Source organism: Camelus dromedarius, chromosome 18 (assembly GCF_036321535.1).
Source record: "Camelus dromedarius isolate mCamDro1 chromosome 18, mCamDro1.pat, whole genome shotgun sequence".
Lineage (NCBI taxonomy): Eukaryota > Metazoa > Chordata > Mammalia > Artiodactyla > Camelidae > Camelus > Camelus dromedarius.
In genome coordinates, this window is record NC_087453.1 from 10,410,992 (window position 1) to 10,430,314 (window position 19,323).

A 19,323-nucleotide genomic window follows, 5' to 3' on the forward strand; every position below is an offset into this window, starting at 1 on the left:
GGTCTTGGCTACCCTCTTCACCAGGAGAGGGGATGAGGGAGAAGCATACAGAAGCCAAGGTCTTGTTTGCACGTGTCCTTTGGTCAAACAGGCCTTGAAACTGGTGGACTCCGCCAGGGTTTACTAGATTAATTCAACCCAGACAAACCCCGGGTGAACCTCCGGGGCTGGAACAGGCTGAGACACCGCGATGCGTTAGTCGCGGACCTTGCCTGGGGCAAGGGAATATTTGCAACATCCCAGGGCCATCTGTTCTGTTACTTGAACTGGACTGACTTTTGGAAGCTTAAATATTATTTTTAAAAGGAAGCTTTAATGATGACTAAATGAACAACTGGTATCCACTGCCTGTGGTGAAAAGTCCCTGCAAAACTGAGTACCATGAGATCAGCAGTGTTTTTACATTTCAGCAAGATGCTGCCTCCCTGGAGGCCAAGGCCAGGGTGTCTTTGTTGTAAAAGGTAGTAGGCAGTTTGGAGAAAGGTGTCAGAGGTGAAGCAGCACCTCCCCGAGACTTTCTCCTTGACCTGATCAGCAGGATGGAGACTGGAACAGGGAAGGACTTTCTCGAATGTGAGTCATAGGCTTTTAGTGTTGGGGCCACAGTTAATGTAGACACCACTTGGCTGTAACTTTTGTGTCTGAGGGTTCAGGAGACAGAGCCCAAGGGGGATGACACAATAGTTGGCCGGCCTGGGTCACATGCATGTCCCTGGAGCCAGGGATGGAGCCAACCCCCATATGAACTATGAGGACTGGGAGGTGGTAAGGGTGATTCCCTAAAGTAAAATTCAAGAGCTGGTGCCAGAAGGAGGCAGAATGGCTGGTGTGCAGTCAAGTCTGGGAGCAAGGATTCAAAGGGTGGACTAGACTCATTCATTTGTGAGAAATGTACTGAGCAGCCACCAGGTGCCAGGGATTCAGCAGCAAACAAATTAGGCAAAATCTCTGCTCTTAGGGAGCTAATATCTAGGGTAAGAGTTAATCAAAAATATGTATATAATATATAAGATGGTGAAAAAAGCAAGAATAAAGCAAGGAAGGGGAGTCAGCAAGGAGGGGTGGGGAAAGGGAGAGTTGTGATTTTATGTAGGGGGGCCTACCTGAGAAGGGGACATTTGGGCAAAGAAGGTAAGGGAGTAAGTCAGGGGATTCCCCCAGTAAGAGCATTCCAGGCAAAGGGAACAGTGTGTACAAAGGCCCTGAGGCAGAAGCAGTCTGGGCAGGCTCACTGAGCAGCAAAGTGGGCAAAGTGGCAGAGCAGTGTGAGCAAAAGAGACAGGAACAGGTGAGGTCTGAGAGGTAATGGGGTGGTGGTGGGAGGGTGGGTCATGCAAGGTCTTTGAACCAGGGGGAGGACTTTGCCTTCTAAATGAGATGGACACTAGTGAAGGACCTTGACATCATCTGACTTACGTGTTAATATGTCCCCTTTAGCTATTATATGGAGTACAGACTGAAGGGATGTAATAGGAGCAGGAAGGAGTCTACTGCAATGGTCCAGGCACAAGATGATGGTGGCTCTGACCAGAGTGGGGAAAAGTCATCAGATGCTGCACAGAGAGGGTGGAGCTGGTAAGATGTGCTAATGGACCTGATGTGGAGGAGGAGAGAAGAATCAATAACTCCAAGGTTTTGGCCTGACTGACTGCAAGGAGGGATTTTCTGCTTACAGAGATGGGGAAAGCTGTGGTCTGGAGCTCGGTCCTGGACCTGGTAACTTGCAGATGCCTGTAAAGAAGCCAAGAGGAGCTGTCCAAGGCAGCCAGCCTTCAGAGTCAGAAGTTCAGAGGGGAGGCCCAGGCCTGGACGGGCCAGGAGTGGGAGAGGGTGGGAATTGTATGAAGATCATGCGCCTGTTTGTGCTTCCCCAGGTCCCAGAGCCTCACCAGATTCTCCGAGGGGTCTGTGATCCTGCAAGTGGCAGGCACCCCGCCTGGAGGGCTATCTTGTGGGAAAGGCTGGCTTTTGGGAGAAAGGCTCTGGAGAGTTTCTGGCCAGGCTCTTGTTTGCCTCTTCCCTTCTGTGAACACAGGAAACCACGCCCTGTGCTGCAGACTGATATCCAGAAAGCAATTCTAAATTGCAGGCTTGGGTGCTCTGTGGGGGCCAAATGGCCGGAAGCCCAGAAGAGTGTGCCCAGATTTGGGACATCAGATTGGTGGTAACTTCCAAAGCAGCCTCTCTGAGATACCAATTCCTGACATTCCTGCCGCCGCACACTGGGGTTAGAAAAACATGTGGATGCAGGTTATCTCAGGAAGAAGAGAGGCTCTTTTGGACCCACCCTGGTGTTCCACTTGCCAAGCACATTCCTGCAAGGTTTTCTTTTTCCCCCCAATTCAGCAACACTTGGGAGATCACTTAAATTCTGGAAACTAAGTGCGCCAGGATTAGGCTTGGCTGCATGTAAAAGAAAATGTCAAATAACAGTGGCTGAGACAAGATAGAATTTTGTTCCTTACTCACATAAAAATGTCTGGAAGTTGACAGTTCAGGGCTGGCCTGGTGGCGTCAAGTTTATCAGGGACTGAAGCTCCTTCTCTGCTTTTGTATTCTACCATGCTTATTATGTGACTTCCATCTTCAGGGTCATCTTCATGGTTCTAAATAGCTGCTGAAGCTCCAGCTCTCACAGCCACATTCCAGGCAGCAAGAAGGTGGAAGCAGAAAGGCAAAAAGGATGGCCCTTCAGGTTAAGTCAGCTCCCTTTAAGGTCCTCATCCCAGACATCCCCTCCAATGTGGACAGAACTTAATTAGCCACACAATCTTAGTAAGAAATGCAGGGGAACATTCAAATTTGTGTTATTTCAAGGAGGGTTTAACTTTTTTGCTAAGATGGGAGCAAGTGTGGGGAAATGATAGTGCAATACCCAAGGCTATTTAGTGACAGTAGGGTCATCCAAGACCAAGGGGATGAGGGGAGCAAATGGTTACTGGAACCTTGAGACTCAGAGGACCACCCAACCAGAGCTGTCATGCTCTGTTGACACAACAGAGAGGGAGGTGGAGGAATCTACACCCCATCCTTGGTTTCCCATCTGATCTCCTGCCAGGGCCCTGCATTGGCCAAACCCAGTCCAAAGCCAGAGTATAAACACACCTGTGGATACAGCCCATCCAGGTCAGCTCCCTGGGCTGGAGAACTGGGCAGAGCGTGGATCTGGAAGGCCAAAAGGAGGACCACTCTCACGCGTAGCTACAGGAGAGTCTGGGAAATGCAGTTTCCTAGCTGAGTGCATTGAAGATTAAAGTCAGGATCTGTTCACAAGGACAAAGGGGAAGCAGGTATTGGTGGGCATCCCAGGGTCTCAGTCGTATCAGAGATCTGGAGTACGGGCCCCGGGAAGGGGCAGCACCTCTAGCAGGGGGTGTGTGGTTAAATGGCAGGCACTGGTGGGACTGGCACCATCAGAAGGAGACGTTCACATGGAAACCTGAGGGAGGAGCCTCCCAGGCAGGGAGGAGCTTGCTAGGAACTTTTAGAAGAGGAGCAGGTCCTGGGGAGTGAGGGAGAGAAGGATGTGGGTGGGGACAGAGAAGAGATGGGGAAGGTCTGTATTTTATTCCCAGGCCAATGGAAAGTCACTGAAATGTTCTGAGGTCAAGTACGCGTGTTTCATGTTTTCCGTGGCTCACTCTGGCTGCAGGTGGCCAGGGGACAGGGGCAGAAAGAGGGAGACCAGTTGTCCCAGTGGGAGGGGATGGAGGTGCTGTGGCAGGGGAGGGGTGGGGGACAGATGGAGCAGGTTCTGTTTTGAAGGTTGGGCCAGAAGGGCTTGTTGATGGATTGCAAGTGGGAGGGAAGGAGAATCAGGGATGACTCCGAGGTGTTTGGCTGAGCCGTTGGGCAGATGGTGGTGCAGTTTACAGAGATGGGAGACTGAGGGAGGAGGAACAGGTTTTCAGGCTTAGAACAGACACCAAGCTGCTTTGCAGACATCACCTGCCAGGCCAGTGGCTGAGTGGCTCTGTGAAGCCCAGCCTGAAAAGTGAGCGAAACACCTTGGAGACTCTGCTGTATTGAATCAGTAGCCTCTGCCGACGGCGGCGTTTTTTTTTGGAGGATTATAAATGGGAGGGACGTTTCTGGGTGGAGCTCCTTGGAAAGGAAATGACCGATGATTGCCCAGCGCCATTGTTACTCCCACGACCGCCCTTCCCCAGGGCACCTCCCCTCCATTGAGAAGGACTGGGTTGGAATTTTCTCCCAGGGCTTCTGCTGGCTCTGGTTGCAGGAGAAAAAAATTGACTGCGGGACTTTTCTGATTTTTCAGTCCAATGTTTATTAGTGAAATTCCAGGACTGCCCCCTCAACATCTGCTTTAACTGATTAGGGGTTTAGGAACCAGTTTTGAGCCTTGGCTTTTTGTAGCTGAAACCAGCAATTACATTTGCCTGTGTTTTGTTGCATCCAAACATCAGGAAAGGTTCCTCCTTTGCCACCATATCTGAGAAACGGGTCCTAGGAATCCAGTGAATTTTTCTAGATTGCATTGCAAGCCTGATACGAGCTGCCAGCTGACAGTGAGCACTTCCAGCCAGAGGAGGAAATGTAATTGCTCCAGGAAACAGTGGAGCCCCTGGGCCCAGATGTGGCCTCTGATTGCTGCTATTCGGCCCCCAGGCCTTTGTCTCACCCCTCTTCCCCCCTCCCCGGAGTCTGGGGCATTCAGCCTCCTGTGGCCATTAAACAGGTGTTTCCATGAGCGGGCAACTCACAGTCTGATCCAGTGACATTGCGGGCATTCCAGGGACATTCAAAGGCCAGTTGAGGGCTGCCACGTGAATTCCAGCCTGGCGGGTGGAACCGGCGGCTGGAGGATGGTCGTGGACACACATGCTTCCCCACATGTGGCCCGAGCTCGCAGCCTCCACCCCTTGCATGTCCAGGTCGAGCCTCTTTACCTAAGCCCACAACTCGTCTTCGCCCGCTTAAAGCCTGTTTTCTGTGGGTTTCCCAGCGACAGTAATCCTTACTTTACGAGTTTACTTAGCCAGTCACTTTAGCTGGAACAGAGCCAGCTAAGGGTTGCAAACTCAGTGCCTTCAGGGCCAGGCAGGTACTGCATATAAGGGACGTGGGCCTGATGGGGGCCATGGGGAACCGGAGAGGGGCCCTGCTAAAGCCGGCCTTTGCTACTCAGATTCACCCGCCTTTGGGCCCATCAAGGCCAGCTCTTGGCATTTCTCGCGCAGAGCCCGAAAGCTGGATTGATGTGAAATCTCCCAATTAAAAATTTAAAGTTAGCAATTAATTCAGATTTTTTTTAGCACTTTTTAGCAGACCTAAATCCAACACACATGCAGACAAGAGACTGTCCAGAGGCAGTTTATGCACTCTGTGTTATACTGCATGTGGTTGGGAGCTGCCATAATCTGAATTTTTTAAAGCTAGCATGTTTCAAGTCCTTTCTGTATGCCAAGCATTGAACCAAAGACTTTGCATAAATTTTTCTCAGTTAAAATTCTGCAGAAGTCTAGGTAAGAAATGGCGATGGTTTAGATGTAGATCTAAGTCGAGACCCTGGGTTTGTTACCCACCGCCCACCTCCCACTGCTTTTCCGAGGAGGGCCTGACATCACAGACGCTCATTGTTTACCTATAATTTCAAGAAAACAAGCATCAGAAAGCATCATCTCTTTAGTTCTCCATCAACACCAGTGCTTCCTATGCTGTGCCGCCCAAGTTGGAGGCCAAGGACTTTATCCTGGGGGAGGAGGGGAGCGGCGGGCGTGGGGTGCGTCCTCTCCCAGCCGACACAGACCGCTACGGCAGAAAGTGGATATGAGCCACCTACGCCCCAGGACTGGCCAAGATCGGGGCACGTTTTGAATCTTGAGCACCCCTAGCACCCACTAAGTCCCCAGAGATAGCGGTTGCTCTGACCCAGACCTTTAGAAGAGAGCATTAAATCAGCATTTCCCAAAATGCCTTTCTGTGACACCGGTCGTGCACGAAATCATCTCTTGTGACAGGTCGACAAACACTGACTAGCCTACTGTAAACTTACTTTGACACGCATCCAAAAAATACCTAAGTAGCTCGTCAAGTCCAGAATGTCACATAGCTACTTGGGTTGAGATGAAAGTTTTTTTTTTTTTTAAGTTACTTGGAAGAAAACTATGAGATCAAATAAATAACAGCCCAGGTGGTAGACTGAGAGGCTTCCCAAAAAAAGCAATCAGAAAGGGGGATGGGTCTGCTGTGGGAAACGCCTTGTTCCTGGGCAGGTGAGTAGTTTGGGCACCGAAATTCAAGTCCCCGTCATCAGGGTCGGGGCGGGGCCTCCCCAGCGTGAATGAAGAATATTGCCTGTCGTATGAGTAAACAAAGGATGCTGTGGCCATCAAGTCATCAGCCACTGCCGCCACCCCCGACCGTGAGCAGAGGGAGCTCAGGATGGAGACAAGTAGGCAGCCGGGCCTCTGCAGTGGAAGCACAGGACACTGGCCCCAGAGAGCGAGGTGCACATCAAAGGGATGATTTCAGTGAGCCCAGCCTTTTGCATCTTCCCGTGTATAGAAAAGTGCTAATTTCCTTAACTTCAGATACTTGACTTTCTTCTTATTAACAGTAATCTTTTAATGTTCCGACTACCTGATCTTTGTTGCCAAAGCTCCTACATATCCTGGCTCCTCCCTTGCCTCTTCAGAGCAGTTTCTTAGAGCCAGCTAAGAGGCCACCTCCCGGGCTCGAGTCCTTGGAAAGTCCGCTGAATAAAACAAAACCCTCAACTTTAAGATTGCGCTTTTTTTTTTTAAGTCCACACCAGTCCATTAGAGTCACAGAGAAAAGTGTCAGGGTGACCTCACTCCTGGCCCAGCGAGGGAGGCAGGTCTGATCACGGAAAGAAGCCTGGTCTGTTTTTGTCTGCGTGTCCCCTGGCTTATGTTGGATGACATAAGTTTTGGTTGGCTGGCCTTTCTATTTCTGTGTGGGCCAGTCTTCCAGGCTCCTCCCTCCCCTCAGAGCTGTCCATCTGCATCAGGGCTGCGCGGGGCACGGAGGTGAGATCATGTGTTTTCCTGTTCCAGATGCAGATTTACAGAACCTTGTCACTGTGGCAGTTTTAATAAAGCAGGTTACTGTCCCCAAGGGGGGCCTTAACATGTCATGCTGCGTATGCACAGACGCGGCTGTCATTTCAACACACGTTTAAATTGTGCTCCAACAACAGACTGACACAGCTCTCCTTCGGCTGGCCGATTTGGGCAGGGGTGACTGCCCCGAGCAGACCCGCGCGGGGAGGTACCGGTTAAGAGCAGACAATGGCTCATTTCCTCCAAAATTAGGAAGATGGAGATGTGAGGGCTTTGAGACGCCAGTTTGGAGCCCCTTAAAAGGAGAAAAGTTTCCGCAGGCTGTTTGCTTTCTGCCAGCACAGCATTCGGGGCTGCTTTCTGCAGGTGGATGAGCCACCAGGTGCGGCCCCCCTGCTCTGCAGGAGAGGGTCTGACAGGTCAGGTGGGCGGCCGGGCTTTGTCCTCTCTGCCCTCTCTGGAGACCCGGTGAGGCCAGCTGTTTCCTCCTTTCTCCTCTGTGAAGAGCTGGCAAAGGGTGGATTCTGCCTGGATTGCCCTAGATCCGTGCCTTTGAGAAAAACTCGCTGAACACCTGCTGTGTGCCAGGCACCATGGCCTGGAGGAGCTGCATGGACAGAGGCTCTGAGGCGGGAGTGAGCCTGGTAAGTGTGAGGAGAGTCGAGGCCGCCGTGGTTGCAGAGAGGGGGTGGGAAGGGGGACCTGGATCCCAAGGAGCCTGCGGACAACCACAGGGACTTTGCTTTCTGAGTGAGTGGGAGCTGCGGTGGGTGCTGAGGGGAGGAGATGCTCTGGCTGCTTCTCAGGGAGTAAGTGGCTGCAGCGCAGTCAGGAAGCAGTGGACCTCGTTCAGAGGAAAGAGGGTGGCTGCCTGCCCAGGGAGGAGGCCACGAGAGTCTGAGTGTGGATGTTCTTTGAAGAAAGAGCAACAGGTTTTGCTGTTGGATTGGATGTGGGATAGAAAGACGGGACCAAGGAGTAGCTAAGGGTATTGCCTGAGTACCTGGAGGAGAGGGGAGGAGCTGCAGGGGGAGCTGTGGACAGACCTCTGACATCAGGGGACACCTGAGGTGTCTACTAGCCAATGTCACCACTGGGTAGACGGTGCCGGCTTGTGCCACATGCCGGCCATCCCCTCACCTTTGCACAGTTTCACTGTATTTGTGTGCCACCCATGCTACTATTTACTTTTTTTTTTTTTTTTAACAATTGTAATTGTTTTTAAAGAACAGGATTCCACTACCCTAAATGAGAGAGGCGAGCACCATGTGCCCTAAGTTGAAGGAACGTAAACCACGTGTTCAGGTGTAAACCAATACGGCTGCCCGCCCAGAGCTCCTAGCGGCTGGCCGGGTCTCTTCCTGCTGAAATAGGGTGTGGGCATTAGGACGGGGCAGCGCCCACCCCAGACTTTGTCCCAGAGTTTATCAGAAGGAGTGGACAGGAATCACTTTCCCACCACTGGTGTCCCTGGCATTTGGTGATGTGACCCTGTGCCACTCTCACTGCTGATGTGCCAGCTAATGTCACCTCTGGGATGACTTGGGGACCAGCAGACAGTCCAGGGGACTCCCCTTCTGAGCCTTGCTGAAACCAAGAGTTGACAGAGTGCATGGGGACCTCTGTGCACTTCCTGGTACATTATCAACACCTTCTGTGTGGCCAAAGCTGAACGTTTCCTGAAGGTTTCACCCAGCACCCACCTCTCCTGTCAGACAAGCCTGGGTTCCATCCCTCACGTCGCACTTCCCCAGCTCCGCTACCTTGACCAGTCATTTAACTTCTTGTGCTTAGCTCCCTCTTCTGTTGAATGGTTCATTGGGAGGATTTAATAAAACGATGCACATTGTGTGCCCAGCACAGCGCACACAGCAGACACTCAGCCAGCATAGTCATCACATCAGTGACAATAACAGTTGTTATTGGCATGCATCACTGTCCCCTCTCTACCCCAGGCACGAGTCAGAGCTGTCTCAACCACTAAGTTATATTAGGAGTTACCAAACCAAAGCCTTCAGGGACCAGGCAGGTAATGTGAATGGGCAGAGCTGGTATAAGACTATAGGGAGCACTGGGGAGTGTGGCAAACTAGCGACCACATCATCTGTTTGGTGCTGTTTAAATTCAGATGTTTAAAATCCACTGTGCACAACAAACACATATATACACACATGCATGTCGTGGACACAAACCAGCTTGGGCTCCTGGGTTGTATGGAAACCCAAAGAGTGAGATAATTTTTATTGTTGTTACTTTAGTAGATATTCGTTGAGCCCTCACCCTGTGCCGGGCACTGTTCTGGGTTGGGGAGTAGGACAGTGAACAAAGCAGACCTAAGTCCCTGCCCCGTGGAGCTGTTCTGGTGGGAACAGCGGGTAACACACAAATGAGGGAATTGTCCGAGGGCAGTAAGTGCTGGGGGGTGAAGGGAAGCGGAGTAGGAGGGGCGGCAGGCTCAGTGTGCAGCCAGGGACGTTACTGACATCTGATCAATAAGGAGGCTAGGAGGGCGCCCCCCACCCCCACCCCCCAGCCGGGGAGGCCCAGGGCTCTGTCCGACCCTGTGGCTCGCTCACTCTGCAGGCTTCTGCGACTTCACACCAGCTGGTAGAGGAGGCCCCAGAGAGCCTGCCTCCTCCATCCCCTGCAGAGGGAGACTTCACACCTGGTGGAAACCCTATAATTGCCACCAGTTACAGCTGGGACCCTTGGGGACTTCTCCAGAGGGTGTGTGACCTTGACAACAGATGTTCATGCAGTTCCAAGGCCTGACGATTCCTGTTCGAACACAAAGCTGGTTCTTTCCTCACCCACTGGGGGAGACCTCGGCCAGGAGGCTCAGGAAACACTCCTGGTTCCTGGTGGGCATCTGGTTTTCTCTTATAAAACCGCCTCAGTGCTGGGCTCGAAAGGGCAGAGTCTGCTCTCTTCCTTCAGTCATTCAGTGAGATCACAGGGCATCAGGTCTGTATTCCTGGGGCTGGAGGTGGACAGTGCCCTGGATCACCCAGAACGCTCAGTCCAGAAGCAGAGGCAGATCATAAACAAGTGAACTGGTAAAGGAGACTGTTTCGGAAGGAGAGAAACACGGAGAAGAAGCATACTGGTGTGGTAGCAAGTGAGCAGGGTGGGGGCTCCTTCAGATGGTGAGGTCGGCCAGGCCTCACAGAGGAGGCGACCTCTAAGTTAAGATGTGAATAATGCGAAGTCTCAGAAAGAGAGTCCCAGGCAGAGGCAAGCGCAAGTGCAAAGATCCTGGGGCAGGGATGAGCCTGGAACCCTTGAGAAACAATGAGGAAGCCTGTGGAGCCGGGCAAGCAGTGGGGAGAGAAGAGATGAGGTCAAAGAAACTCTGGAGGTGGGTTGGCGGGGAGGGCAGGTCTGGAATAGTCTTTCAGGCCCCAGTAAGGAATTTGGGTTTTCTCCTGAGTGCAGTGGGAAGCTACTGGATGCTTTTAAGCAGTGAAGAGATACACGATCTATGTTTGCCTCAGGGAAACTCTGTTTCCTTCCTTGTTTGGCAAAAAAGATGGGATCAAAGAGCCACATAAATCTCCTTTTCATTCTTAGCCTTTAGGGACAGAGAGCTGAGGTGGGCCTGACGCTTTCGGGGCTCTAGGGGGTCATTGGTGATTGGGATCGGCAGCTCTTCCGCAAGAGCCTCAAATGCCTGCTAGACCCTGTATTGGTTTCTTATTGCTGTCCTAACAAATTGCCACACACCCGGTGGTTTAAAACAACACAGATTTACTATCTCACAATTGTGGAGGCAGACGTCTGAAATCAAGGTGTCGGCAGGGCTCTTTCCTCCAAAGCCTCTAGGGGTGAATCCTTCCCTGCCCTTCCAGCTCGTGGGGGCCCAGAGAATTCCTTGGCTTATAGATAAGTCCCTCCAATCTCTGCCTCCATCTTACAAGGCCTGCCCCTCTGTGTTTGTGTGTCTCCTTCCTTCGGTCTCTTAGGACACTTGTCTTTGAATTTAGGGCCCAGCCAGGTAATCCAGAACCATCTCACCTCAAGATCCTTAAGTACATCTACAAAGACCCTTTGTCCAAATTAGGTCACATGCACAGGTGCCAGGGATTCGGACAGGGACATGTCTTTGGTGGGTGGGCCATCATTCAATTGACAATAGACCCTAAGAACCGCAAGGAAAAGGAAAAAAAAGAGGATGGCTGTAGAAGGAAAAGAAAAAGGATTTCCATTGGATATTTCCATTGAACCTACTAAATGTCTGGGTACCAGCCATGGTATACAATTACACATACATTCTTCACACATTTATTGAGTACCTACCGTGTGACACACACAGTGGGAGGTGTTAAGGATTCAGCACTGAGCAAGGCACATAGTCAGTCTTTGCCCTCCTGGAGTCCTGGCCAGAACAGAGTGTCAAGGCGCCTGCACACAGTAGGGTTTCCACACAAATTAGTTTGCTTTTCTTCCTGCGCTTTGCTCTGCTTACAGCTTCATTGAGAAACAAGAATAGGCATGAATGAAATCCCCGTACCTGGTGGTATATCATTAAGTCCTAACAACAAATTTGTGGTAAGAGCTCAAGGGAATTGGAAGCCAGAGTGATCCCAGAGGACAGAAGAGGTGCAGCTGGACTGGTGGGTTAGATGTGGGGGGAGGTGGGAAGTGGGTTCTAAGCTGGATAGAGGAGGTGAGAAAGCGTGGTTCACGGCTGATACAGAGCTTTTCAGCTGAGGTGGGCTGAGGGGGTGGCAGGCTGGGTGATCAGATTTCAATAAGAGTGAATAATTCTTGGGAAAGTTCCAAATAAAACAAACTATAATCTTCTCTCTGTTTACCTAGTGGTTGCTTTCCAAAAAAAAAAAAAAATGAGCTTATATTAATACCCTGCAAAAGAAGATGTTCCGTTTATATGCAAAACAGAGTTCCTTACTCAGCTTAGGTAACTTACAGGTTTTTACAGACTCTCTGACATGAACGCCTAGTGGAACTGGGGACCCAGGGTATTTCTTTATTGTGTAGGACCATCCCACACTGCGTTGCTGTCTGCTGCCCACAAATGCCAGTAGTGCCTCCCAGTTTGTCCTTGGAGAATTCCAAAATGCACTCCCCTCCACAGAGAGCGGTTGCCACCCACTCACTCAGCACCTCTCTCTAACTGTTTGGTGCCCAACTGGCACACGCTAGTTGGAAATCTGCGGGCCCGCATCTCACCTCCATTCCTGGTTGCAGGTTCCATGCAGGTGATGAACAAGACGAGGCGCATCATGGAGCAGGGCGGGGCGCACTTCATCAACGCCTTCGTGACCACGCCCATGTGCTGCCCCTCACGCTCCTCCATCCTCACCGGGAAGTACGTCCACAACCACAACACCTACACCAACAACGAGAATTGCTCCTCGCCCTCCTGGCAGGCGCAGCACGAGAGCCGCACCTTTGCCGTGTACCTCAACAGCACGGGCTACCGGACAGGTGAGGGAGCCAGGCTGCGGCGGGTGGGCGCGCGCGCATGCGCGTGGGCTGGGCCCTTCCGGGAGTGGTACCCGGTGTCTCCACCTTGGACCACTGTCTCTCCGGGTGTGGTCCCGGTACTGCAGTGGGTCCCTGTAGTGCGCGAACAACTTTGTTTTCTTTTGAAAGTCGTGCGTTGACTTCTAGATGCATTAGAAAAATACAGATTTATTTGCCTATAGAAGTGATAGAAAGTGACCTTTTCAGAGGAATTTGAGGTTTTTTTTTTTAAAGTGAGTCCCTTTAAAATGTGAAATATCATACAGGGAAGTCATGAAGTTCCCGGGCAAGAGTGTGAGTCCTTTGTGAATTATGTTACTTAAGTCGTGGGGGACTACTTCATTGACCTGAGGCTATCAGCATGGAAGAAGCTTCCAGAAGAACATTGGGGTGGGGGGATGGGGATTAAAATTAGTGTGGAGGCTGGAAGGGAGCATATGTGGGGACTGTGTGACCACTCTGCAGATGGCGATGGACTGTGTGTCTATACTTGACCGTCTACACTACCCAGTGTGCTCCATTCCATCTCTCCTGCAGTCGTACCCGCAGTGTGGCATCCTGGGTGGAGAGTGAGCGAGGCGTCCTGTCTTTATCTTGCAGTTGATAACTTTGGTGGAGTCTGAAGACTCACCTGCCAGGCTGGTTGCTCAAGGCAAAGGCACAATGGCAAACAGTCACTTATCTCCAGCAACATTGCAAAATCCTCCAAACTCAATTTAATTTGCTTTAATTTAGAAAAATAAACAAACGCTCCCCACCTTGGGTAAGCAGCCAAGGCAGTTGTGAAATCAGATATTGTGGCCTGGGTGTTGTAAGCCGGGAGACTGTGTTCAAGTGACAAGGGGCTTGTGTAGGTGGGAGTGACATGCGAGAGGGACGGAGCCTCCCTCAGCTGGATTTGTGGCACTGAAGCCGCCCTGGGAGCTGGGCAGCTTCCCCTCACGTGCACAGTGTGGCTGGCCGTGGGCATGTTGGGTTGGGGAGCAAGCGGGGCAGGTGTGTCGTCCTGCAGATTCATTCCACCGCCAGAATTACCCAGCAAATGAGTTGATGAGAGAACTCCTGAAAGCCTCAATCCTATACACATAACCCTGTTGGTTCCTGGGTCTCTGCAGAAAGCCACTCATGTTAGAGTTTACCAGAGGCCACCACCTTTGTGGCTGCAGAGACCAGGGTATAGATGAGGGAAGCAGGACAGGGGAGCCTGCGGCAGACCAGAGGGCACCTATTGAAAGGGGCATCTGCTACTCAGGTCCAGGTAGTGGCAGCCATTTGTGCTCAGGGTTGTCAACTTCCAAGTACTTCTAATCTGATTTTTTTGGCAGAAATCTGATTTTTAAAAGTGTTGGCAAAACGCAGGGTTTTTTCTAATGTACACTATGGACCAAACAAAACATGGCTAAGGGCTGATACCCACATTTAGAACCTCTAGCTGAAAGGTCTTTGAAGAACAAGAGCTATGCACCCTGTACACTTTCCCTTTTTGCCCTGGTAGCTAGGAAGCTCAGATTTGAGTTTTACGTTAAGCTACTGCTTAAAGTGAACACCTTATTAGTTATGCTGGCTGTTGTAAGTTGACTGAGAAAAATGACAGAAAACTAGAATGAATTCAAAATCACTCTTAGATTAATTTGATTTGTGTTACTCACATTAGATTATATGATAACTTTTAGTCCCCCAAGGCAACGATGGTCAACTGTTCTTCCAGGGTCCTTAGACACATTTAACCCTGAGCTCTCATGAGTGTCTAGGGCAGTTGGTCGAGTTGGATTTAAATTTGGTTGTGTGTGAGAGACCCGAGACAGCAGTGGTTTATTACTCTCAATTAAAAGTCCGTGCTGCTTTGATGAGCCTGCCCCATGAATTGATCAGAGACTCAACCATTTTCATTCTTTTTTGTTTTAAGGCATAATTGACATAAAACATTTTATTAGTTTCATATGTATAACGTGATGAGTCATTATATGTATATATTGCAAAATGATAACCACATTAAGTCTACTTAACATCTGTCACCATACATACTTACAAAAAGTGTGTGTGTGTGTGTTAAGAACTTTTAAGATCTACTCTCTCAACAACTTTCAAGTATACAGTACAATGTTATCAATCATCGTCACCATGTTGTACATTACATCCCCGTGATGTATTTATTTCATAATTGGAAGTTAAACTTTTCATCCCCCTTCACTCATTTCACCTCCCCACTACTCACCCACCTCTGGTAACCACCAATGTGTTCTGTCTATCTGTGAGCTCAATTTTTTTTTTTTTAGATTTCATATATAAGTGAATTAATATGGTAATTGTCTTTGACTTATTTCACTTAGCATAATACTCTCAAGGTCCATCCATGTTGCATGTGGCAAGATTTCTTTTTCACAGCTAAATAATATTTGTGTCTGTGTGTGTGTACCACATATTCTTCATTCATGCATCTATTGACACTTAGGTTGCTTCCATTTCTTAGCTTTTGTAAATAATGCTGGTGTGAACATTGGGGTGCATGTATCTTTTCAAGTTAGTGTCTTCATTTCCTTTGGATAGATCCTCAGAGGTGGAATTGCTGGATCAGCTCCATACTGTTTTCCATAATGGTGATACCAATTTACATTCCCACCCACGGTGAACTAAGGTTCCCTTTGCTCCAAATCCTCACTGGCACTTGTTAGTCTTTGCGTTTTTGATACCCGGCATTCTAACAAGCATGATATCTCATTGTGGTTTTGATTTGCATTTCCCTGATGACTAGTGATGTGGAGCATCTTTTCATGTACCTGTTGACCATCTGTATGTCTTCTTTGGAAAAATGTCTAGTCAGATCCTCTGCCCATTTTTTAATTGGATTGTTTGGCTTTTTTCCTATTGAGTTCTAAGAGTTTTTTATATATACATATTTTGGATATTAACCCCTTATCAGATCTGCAAATATTTTCTCTCATTTGGTAGGTTGTCTTTTCCTTTTGTTGTGCAGAATGTTCCTCTGCTGTTCAGAAGCTTTTTAGTTTACTTCCTTTTGCTTTTATTGCATTTGTTTTTGGTGTCAGATCCAAAAATACCATTGCCAAGACCCATGTCAAATGATGTTCAAGTCTTTAATCCTTTTTGAGCTAATTTTTGTCTATATTGTAAGATAGTGGTTCAATTTAATTCTTTTGCATATGGCTGTCCAGTTTTCCCAGCTCCATTTATTAAAGAGACTGTCCTTTCCCCATCAAATATTCTTGGCTGTTCAGATTTCCTATTTCTTCATGGTTCAGTCCTGGTAGGTTGTATGTTTCTAGGAACTTAGCCACTTTTCTAGCTTGTCAAACTCATTGGCATATAATTGTTCATAGTAGTCTCATGGTTTTTTTGTGTATCTGTGGTATCAGTTGTAACATCCCCTCTTTCATTTCTGTTTTTATTTATTTGAGTCCTCTATCTTTTTTCCTTGGTGAATCTAGTTAAAGGGTTATCAATTTTGTTTATTCTTCTAGAGAAGCAGTTCATAGTTTCATGGATCTTTCCATTTGTCCTTTTAGTCTCTATATTCTATTTATTTCTTTATTATGTTCTCCCCATTTACTAACTTTGGCATTTTTGTTGTTGTTCTTTTTCTAGTTCCTCGAAGAGTAAAGTTCGGTTGTTTATTTGAAATTTTTCTTGATGTAGGCATTTATCACTATGAACGTCCCTCTTAGAACTTCTTTTGCTGCATCCCATGTGTTTTGGTGTGTTGTATTTCATTTTCACTTGTCTCAAGTTTTTTTTTTTTTTAATTTCTCTTTTGATTTCTTTGATCCATTGGTTGTTCAGTAGCATGTTGTTTAGTCTCCATATACTTGTGAATTTTCCAGTTTTCGGCTTGTAATTGATTTCTCATTTCACACCATCATGGTTGAAAAAGGTGTGTGGTATGATTTCAGTTTTCTTAAATGTATTAAGACTTGTTTTGTGGCCTAACATATGATCAGTCCTGGAGAATGTTTCACGTGCACTTGAAAAGAACGTGTGTTCTGTTGCTTTTGGATGGAATGCTCTGTATGTGTGTTCAGTCCATCTGATCTGATAGGCCTATGTTTCTTTATTGATTTTCTGTCTGGATGATTTATCCATTGATGAATGTGGGGTATTAAAGTCCCCTGCTATTATTGTGTTGCTGTCTGTTTCTCCTTTTGGGTCTATTAATGTTTGTTTTATATGTTTTGGCGCTCCCAAATTGATCAAAGACTCAATTGCTTTCTATTTCTCCTTACTTCCCATTGATGAGAAACAAGTCACATGACCACACATGATTGCAAAGGAGCCTGGGGAATGTAGTCTTTATTCTGGGTGGCCATTTGCCCAGCTAAAAATTCTATTGCTATAGGAGAATAAGAAAATGGATACTGAGGGACTATTAAAATCACAATGACAATAATGGTTCTCAGTCATTTGTGTATGTGGTACCCTTTTGAATACAGAAGGTCAGCCTGAACTGTGGAAGACTGGAACCAGAAAAATGTTCCTTACGTGGACCAATGTATTTTTACATTATGTATGCTTTTAATGTGTTTAATCTTATCTTAAAAAAGTAAAACTACAAAATTTAGAAAATAACCTTATTCTATGTTATATCTGACAGTATTTAGCAAAGGTTAGGTTATAATGGTGACTAACAGGTTGATTCTTCAATCAAATGAATTGATGAAATGTCAGTTAGAGGTGGAGGGTAATTTGTTCAACAAATTTAAATGATAGTGCACTGTGATATCCTTTATTTCACCTTCAATTTTCACAGCAAACTCATAAAGGATCATTTTTTGCAAAAGTATTTGAAGATTTGATCAGTTTTCCCCAGGGTCTCTCTTAATCCTTTGACATCTGAAACTTCCCTGGGAAGTGCTGATTCCCTCATCATTTTCAGTGGTCTCTTGTACGGTTATCTCATAGACCAGATTATTGTTTGTCAGTGGATTCGCACATGCTTCAAGCTGTCCTCCAGCAGGACTTTAATTAATTTCACAAAACCTTGCCTCTTTTACAAGATTGGCAGTTTCAGTTTGCCATCATCTTGCTTTGTGCTGCCGTGTTTGCCGTAGAGATTGACAAAGGATGAAAGGAGAGGTGCTAGGTTTAAGCAGGATAAATACCAATTTGTTCACAGATATGTCTGTGTGTTGGCTTCCTCTCATTTTGGGACTTGGATCTCAAATATAAATACCCTTGAAAGGATAAATTGCATCCTCAGTTTTTACAAACTGTGCTTAGTCATCTTTTAGCACACTTCAGCAACCCTGACTGTGCTCGCTTAAATACCCACGAGTCAAAGTTACAGAATTCGCACAATGAGATGCCTCCAGCTCTTTGCAAAGCGGTTGAGAGCCAGGGCTCTGCCTGGGTTCGAATCTGGGCTGGACCACTTACTAACTGAGTGAATATGAACAAGTTATTTAACCTCTATGTCTTGGTTACCTCAACTAAGGATAATAATGTTACTGAACTCACAGGGTTTTGTGAGGGTTAAATATGTTGAAACAGTGATACATCGTAAGCACTTAAGAAACATTATCGATGATAAACAGCCTCACACCGCCCACCCCAGACCAGCGTTCAGGTGAATGTCACAACACGTAGTGTCAGATGATGAAAATAAGTTAGACCCGTGGGTCACAGGTGGCGGCGCGCGCTCAGCCTCTCTGGTGATCAGTAAAATGCAAATGAAGCCATGCTTAGAAATCCTGTCGCAGCAAGTGGTGGTGAGGATGTGGGAAAACAGGAAGACAAGCCGTGGACATGCGCATGGGCACCTTCGCTTTGAAGAGCGATTTGGCAGCTCTGGCAAAGCTGAAAACATGCGTCTCCTTCCATTCGCCAGGTCTCCTCTGGCTCTGCACCTCTCAGTTCTGAGGAGGGGATGTATGAGTTCTGCTTGAGCAAGGAGAGGGTACTTCTTGGCAGTGCTCATAGTGGGTAGATGACCTTTAGATCCAAGCAACAGAAACCCCAACTCCCAAGGGGTTTTGGCAAGCTATGAATTTTTTTGCTCCCTAAACCAAAAAGACACAGGCGAACTTCAGACAGAGGCAGATGCTGTGGTTTGACATTGTCCCGATTTCATCATCAGGCTTGAGGTCTCCAGATGCTGGCTGGCACTGGCAGGGGCCGCACGCCTCTTCCTTTACATCATACTGCAGCACTCAGCAGGATCTTTCCCCAGGATGCCTGAGGGGCGAGCATCTTTTTGACTGGACCAGCTTGAATCACATGCCAACCCCTGGGCCAGTCACCACAGACGGCAGACGGTGCGTGCCAATTAGCTTAGCCTCCGTCCCCTGTTTCTGGAGCAGCAGATGGAATCATTGCCCCCCCCCCAACATCTGGGTCCCCCAAATCAAGAGCTGTTGCAAAAGATAAGGAGGAAGCATGCACTGCAGTGGCATTCACAAATTTCCACTGCCGTGCCTTGTGCAAAACGACAACCACCACCAAAGGAAAAACACATCTCTGCCAGCCCTTTCTGATGAATTAGACAGGGGTGCCTGTTTTCTTCTCGTTAAGGTAATAATGCTTTCTCATTCTACGCTGCCATCTGAGTCTGGCAGTTCTGACGCTGTTTCCCCGCCCAGCTCCTGCCATCTGGTGCAGACTCTTGTAGAGATGGAAGCGCTGGTGGTGAGCCTCCCGCCCCTCTCCCTTCGTGTTCTAGAACGCACTGCAGGAGACGCGGGAGCACGCCCCTCATTACAAGCCCCAGCGGTGCCAGGGCTCCCAGTTGGAGCTGCTTTGAAATCTGGCCCCAAGCACCCCAATTATTTCCATTCTTCTC

The 19,323-nt window shown here is 48.2% G+C and overlaps 1 protein-coding gene across 5 annotated transcripts in view; it reads left to right on the forward strand.

Annotated features, from left to right (window-relative positions):
- Positions 1-19,323, forward strand: part of SULF2 (sulfatase 2) — a 109,607-nt gene that overhangs the window by 30,834 nt on the left and 59,450 nt on the right. For 4 of the 5 annotated variants that reach the window (XM_031433657.2, XM_064497013.1, XM_031433658.2 and 1 more), the window contains exon 3: positions 12,255-12,494. In XM_031433657.2, coding sequence (XP_031289517.1) covers positions 12,255-12,494 — 240 coding nt within the window. Of the gene's footprint in view, positions 1-7,631; positions 7,691-12,254; positions 12,495-19,323 lie in introns of those variants that run through there. The other variant, XM_064497012.1, reaches the window with a different exon arrangement.